The 6,201-nt window shown below is 40.8% G+C and overlaps 1 protein-coding gene across 3 annotated transcripts in view; it reads left to right on the forward strand.

The window, feature by feature from the left end:
- The window catches only part of GLT8D2 (glycosyltransferase 8 domain containing 2), a 61,248-nt gene extending 55,173 nt beyond the window's left edge, over nucleotides 1–6,075 (forward strand). For all 3 annotated transcript variants that reach the window (XM_047788151.1, XM_047788150.1, XM_047788152.1), the window contains exons 8-10: nucleotides 1,219–1,385; nucleotides 2,719–2,831; nucleotides 5,660–6,075. In XM_047788151.1, the coding sequence (XP_047644107.1) occupies nucleotides 1,219–1,385; nucleotides 2,719–2,831; nucleotides 5,660–5,832 (453 nt within the window). In that variant the 3' untranslated portion in view covers nucleotides 5,833–6,075. The remainder of the gene's footprint in view (nucleotides 1–1,218; nucleotides 1,386–2,718; nucleotides 2,832–5,659) is intronic.
- Nucleotides 6,076–6,201: the final 126 nt, after the last annotated feature.

Below are 6,201 nucleotides of genomic sequence, written 5' to 3' on the forward strand. Positions count from 1 at the left end.
CAGTAAACAAAACTAAAATTCTGGCTTTGTCTAGCTTACATTCTAGTGGAAAGAGACAGTTGGTAAACAAGTAAAATATTAAACAGAGCGTCAGGGTGGAGATGGGGTTGGCTTTTAAGTTGGGTGATGAGGGAAGGCTCCAGATGGTGTCACTGAGCCTACACCTGAAAGAATTACGGGAACTGTCTAAGCAGATATTTGGGGGGAAGACATTCCAGAAGAGGTAATAGCAGATGCAAAGGTCCTGAGGCCAGGGTGTGTTTGGTGTATGAAAGGAACAAGGAGGTCAGTGTGGCAGAGGGATCAAGGGGGGAGAATAATGAAAGTGGGAGAGGTAATGGGGGTGGGGGCAGATGGTGGAGGGTATGGTGGGCATTTTAGAAAGTCTGGCTTTGATTCTGAATGACCAGGGGAGGCCTCTGGAGGGGCTTTGAGCAGATGAGTAACTCAGAGACAGAGCGGCTTTGAAAAGGGTGGAAGCAGGAACACAGGTTGGGAGGAGGTGGCAGAAATCCAGGGAGTGGTAATTATGGTCTGGACCAGTGAGAAGTGGTTGGCTTTTGAATATATTTTGGAAGATGGCACCCAGCAGGATCTGCTAAGATTTGGATGAAAAATGAGTGAGGAGGAAGCGTCTAGGATGATCCAGTGACCCTATGTTTTCTGTCTGATTGGAAGGATAGAGTTGCCACTAACGGAGGGAGGGCAGGTTGTAGAAAAGTAGGTTGGGGACAGGATTGGGATCAGTTTTCACCTTATTAAGCATCCAGAAGGAAACACTGAGTTGGCAGATGTGGTGGAGCTGGAAATCCAGGGGCTGTCTACACGGATAGATTTATTTATTTGTTTACTTTTGGCCGCGCCGGTGGCATGCAGACATTCCTAGGCCAGGGATCGAACTTGTATCACAGCAGGGACAATGGCAGATCCTTAATCCACGGAGCCACCCCGGGACTCCAACGCAGAAATTTAGAGCCATGAGACTAGATGATGCTGTCTAGGGAGTTCGTGCTAGAGAAAGGAGCAGGTGCTGGAAATGAGGCAAGGAGCACCCAGCTTTTAGAGGCTGGGGAAATGAGGAAACTAGGAGAGGCCTCTAGGAGTGGCCAGTGACACAGCAGGAAACCCAGGTATCACACAATGGTCTCAAGAAAATGATTATTTTCCAGAAACAAAAGATTCGCTGGTGCAAAGCATGCATATCCTGTGCCTTTACAGAATACATATATGGGGTATCTGGACTACCGGAAGAAGACGATAAAAGACCTCGGCATAAGCCCCAGCACTTGCTCTTTCAATCCTGGTGTGATCGTTGCCAACATGACCGAATGGAAGCACCAGCGCATCACCAAACAATTGGAGAAATGGATGCAAAAAAATGTGGAGTATGTGTGGACTCTTGGAACAAGAGTTTTGCATGCTTGGGAACAAAATTATTCCATTAATTTTCTGTGCATAGCTCAGGGGTTAGAAATATTTCACAGACATCTGAGGTCAGATTTTCTTACAGAGGCACTGTTGGGAAAAAGGACGCAGTGGACAAAAAAAAAAAAATCTTTTCTCAAAGGATACATCAGAGGAAGAGATCTCCTATGAAATCCTTTATTATACAAACATTTTGTAAGAAATTATTTAATATTGGGATTTTATATCCTCTCCCAGAATTCCAGTGAACCTTTTCAACTGAAAATCATTTATGTTAGTCTCGTGTCTCCTTCTTACATAGAGTTGGTTTTAAGAATTATTTTATATAGCCAACTTTTTAAAGACTAAATTTTTTTTTAATTTATCATGTTTCATTACTGAAGTTTTTTTTTGTTTGTTTTTTGTTTTTGTCTTTTTCCCTTTTCTAGGGCCGCTCCCGAGGTATATGGAGGTTCCCAGGCTAGGGGTCTAGTCGGAGCTGTAGCCACCAGCCTGCACCAGAGCCACAGCAACTCGGGATCCAAGCCGTGTCTGCGACCTACACCACAGCTTACAGCAAGGCCAGGGATTGAACCTGCAACCTCATGGTTCCTAGTCAGATTTGTTAACCACTGAGCCACAACAGGAACTCCTTTTTTTTTTTTTTGTCTCATTACTGAAGTTTTAAGAGAGAGAAATAAAAATAATACTAATGCAACCACTCTTATGTCATTGTATTTCCTGTCCATCTTTTTTATCTGGGTATCTTTAATATTATCATAACCTTTAACTTGTGAGGAAGGTCATTTCAAATAACATAGGATCAAAATTTGATCTTCTGTGTTTGCCATTAGAAAAGCCTGAGACTTAAAATGGCAAAATATTCCCACTCTTTGAATGAAGGTGAAGTATGTGGGAGTTCATGGTATTCTTACAATTTTGTATAAGTTTGACAGTTTTCAAAATAAAAAGTGGGAGAAAAATGAAAGACCATGGTCTTATTATATAGTGAGAGGCTGTCCTGCACCTTTTAAAATGCTTAGATTCTGGATGAGCAATGGGATCCTGCTGTGTAGCACTGGGAACTATGGCTGGTCCCTTGTGAGGGAGCATGAGAATGGGAGAAAAAAGAATGTATACATGTATGTGTGACTGGGTCACCTTGCTGTGCAGTAGAAAATTGACAGAACACTAAACCAGCTGTAATGGAAAAAATAAAAAGCATTATTTAAAAAAAGAAAAATGCTTAGATTCTACTTCACCTGAGCCCATGGGACTCCAAGCTAAATGTTGCTTTTCTATTCCTTTTCTTAGAGAAAATCTCTACAGCAGCTCCCTGGGAGGAGGGGTGGCCACCTCGCCAATGCTGATTGTGTTTCACGGGAAATACTCCACCATCAACCCCCTGTGGCACATAAGGCACCTGGGTAAGTATTTTAGAAGAACACAGCTGTGCGTTTTATACACCCAGTGAGCACCAAGGCGAGCAGACTCTGCTATTGCACCAGTTTCCTCAATTCAGATCCTGCAGGTGACCTCCGACATTACCTTGGGCATGTTATTTAACCCTCGTTGCTCTCATTCTGCAAATGCAGCCGATCAAAATGACCTGAGAGGTGTTTCTACAAATTCAGGAAAAGCAGTTAGACTCATGCTTAGCATAAAGGATGTGCTGGATGAACATTTTAACTGTTGTTACGATAGAACTTTCACTGTCAGAGCTTTTTCAGGTGCCTTTACTGCCCTCTTGCAATAGCCTGTAGTGGACAAACCAAATGAATTAGCATAATAGTTTATGATGAATTTATACTGCTGGTCATTTATCTTTGGAAAAGCAGCGATTTAGTGACTGTGTACTCTGGGAGTCCCTCAGGTCATTCATTCATACTCACAGGAGTACAGGCTCTGGGGTATGGATTGGACGCTCAGCCCTACTTTTATCTATATCTTGGGCAAATTACTCAAGCTCTCTGTGCCTTAGCTTCTTCACTTGTAAACTAAAGCTAATAGAACCTTGTAGGTTTTCACAAGGAATAAATTACCTCATACATGTGAATTGCTCAGAACAGAGCCTGGCTGAGGAGACATTCACATTCATTCAAACATATGGCCACAAGCCATGAGCCAAACGCACTGGGCCAGATCTGTTTACAAATTTAGAAAGGCTTTGAATTATAGTTATTTTCTTTGGAAGGTTTTGAATTTTAAGAAGGTAATGTTGTGCACATGCCTATGTTATGCAATATCCCGGGGGTGGGGTCTAGATTTTGCTGCCAAAGTTATTCAAACTCCCTTTGTTTTCAGACACTTGGGGATTGACTATTTTAGAGTTGGAGACAGTGGGTTGCGGACTTGTATGTACCAGGTGGCATAGACCGCCAAGCCCTGGGCTAGGCGCTGGGCATAGAGGGGAACATGACCTCTTACTCAGAAGGATTCTGCAAGATGGTGTGGCCCCTACTCGCCTGTAAAAGAAAGGACGGATGCCAACAGTGGAAGTTGGGTTACTGTCCCCTCTGAATGATGCTGTAGAGAGGTGCTTCTGCTTCAGCACCAGAATCTTCCCTTATTTTCTTGACACAGAGATGTTAAGGACACTAATGTTCTGTCTGATTTGCTTTATTATAATGTTGGATTCACTGATAGGTCAAGTACTAACATTTCCATGTCGTGAATGTATAGAAAAGCCCATCAAAATTGAACATCTGTAAAAAATATATGCAGAGCTTAGAGCCATGTATGATCTTGCAACAGACACTCAAAATTGTATTTTATGAACTAACTAACTTATTGACAAGTAGCAAGGGGCAGACTCTTCCCAAGGGAAAGAAGTCATCTTTCCCTGTACAACACAGTCTATGTCTGTGCTGCAGGTTTGGGAATCAGGGATGGTCTGCAAAGGAAATCTACACAGAAATCATTTGAAAAATGATTCCGTTTTAGTGTTTGAAAGCGGAAAGCAGTGTAATACTAATGAGAGTATTAAGTTTGGGTCTGAACAGGCAGCTTAAGATTTTAAACATTTATGAAACTTTTGTATTAGCTAAAAACAAAACTGTAAGCCCCCCCACCCCCCACCAAGTCCTTCAGTTGTGGAGCTGAGAGATGCTGACCTATTTTGTGGAGACATCTCCCATGAAGGCTCTGCTCCCCAAATGAGCATTTCCTTTGTGTAGATTCTTTGGAAGTCGATAGTGATTCCAATTATGCTGCTAGAGTCTAAACACCTAGCTCCACTTCTGCAACTGCCTTCAGAGCTATGTTTGTGAATCACAGGAGACAGATTTGGGTTTCTCCCCTCCCCTTACATCATAAGTTAAACTAGAATAACATTATTCTAGCTATTCATCCTCTCTTGGTTTAATGGAATTTCAGTTGCTTTTTAAAAATATCATATTCTCTTTCAAAGAAAAAAATGCAGCATGATAGAAGATATTAAAGATTTATACTCACAAAATCTTAACGTACTTCCAGAAAAGATCTTCTAAAAATACTGAGCAGTAACAATATTGAGGTAAATGCACAGCCTGTAAGCAGTTACTTATGAGGAGAATAATATTCAAATGGAGACAGTTGTATGTTAGAAGGTAGAACTTACTCTCAGTCACATTTCATAGGGTAAAAATAAGACTGTTTAAAAGAAAATGTTGCCATATTAAGGAGGGAAGATGCAGAGAAACAAGAGCTACTATAACCTCCGGGAAGGAGGGAAACTGACACAAATTCTTTGGGGGACAAATTTGACAGTCTCTTACCAAAATTTAAAAGGCACAGACCCTTCAATATAGCAAGTCCATCTACAAGGTTTTATCATATAGATATATTTGCCCAAGGCATGGACAGAAGAATGTTCACTGTAGCATTGTTTACGTTTATGAAGGGATAGAAACAGCCCAAATGTCCTTAATAAGGAACTCAATGAATAATTCATCATCTATGTTCGTTCTATGCAGTCATTAAAAATGATTCAGCAAATTCCTATGTGCTGCTATAGAGTGTCCCAAGACAGTCATGTTTAAAAGACAAGGTACCAAAAAATACAAACACACACGTGACGTATACTGGAAGAATTTCAAGAGAAAGTCTTTACCAGTGGTTATTTTGGAGATTTAGGATGGGGGTAAATTCTTCATTGTATACCCTTCAGTTTGCCTCATTTCTTTTCTTTCTTTTTTACAATGAATGTATGTTTAATTTGTAGTATAAAATTTTAATTTTCTAACAAACCTATTATTTTCCTCTCAACACAATGAAGGCTGGAATCCAGATACCAGATATTCAGAGCATTTTCTGCAGGAAGCAAAACTCCTCCACTGGAATGGACGGCATAAACCTTGGGACTTCCCCAGTGTTCACAATGACTTATGGGAGAGCTGGTTTGTTCCTGACCCTGCAGGGATATTTAAACTCCATCACCCCAACAGCTGAGAGAATTCGACCTTTTAAGTATTTCCTGCATAAATGTGTGGAATGGTCCATTTGGAGCCTGTGTAACAGTTTGTTCTTTATGAACAGTACCTTTGGTACGTGTGATCCATGAAACCAAACCCAAGAAACGCTCTGTGTACAGATACTACCTGGGATCATACAGGTATTGATTTACTTCCTTAAGGACAAGTGGCATTTATGGAAGATCATGTGAGTGAAATAAACCCAGCTAGATTTCAGCAATCAATTTGTTTAACTCTGAATGACAGTTACATCCATAAACTTTAAAAATATCTACATGTATTTTTCACATGTAGATATTTTTAATAGGTTGCCAATCTTGTCTTTTGTAGAAAGGAGATACATTTA

Source organism: Phacochoerus africanus, chromosome 7, assembly GCF_016906955.1.
Source record: "Phacochoerus africanus isolate WHEZ1 chromosome 7, ROS_Pafr_v1, whole genome shotgun sequence".
NCBI classification, from domain to species: Eukaryota; Metazoa; Chordata; class Mammalia; order Artiodactyla; family Suidae; genus Phacochoerus; species Phacochoerus africanus.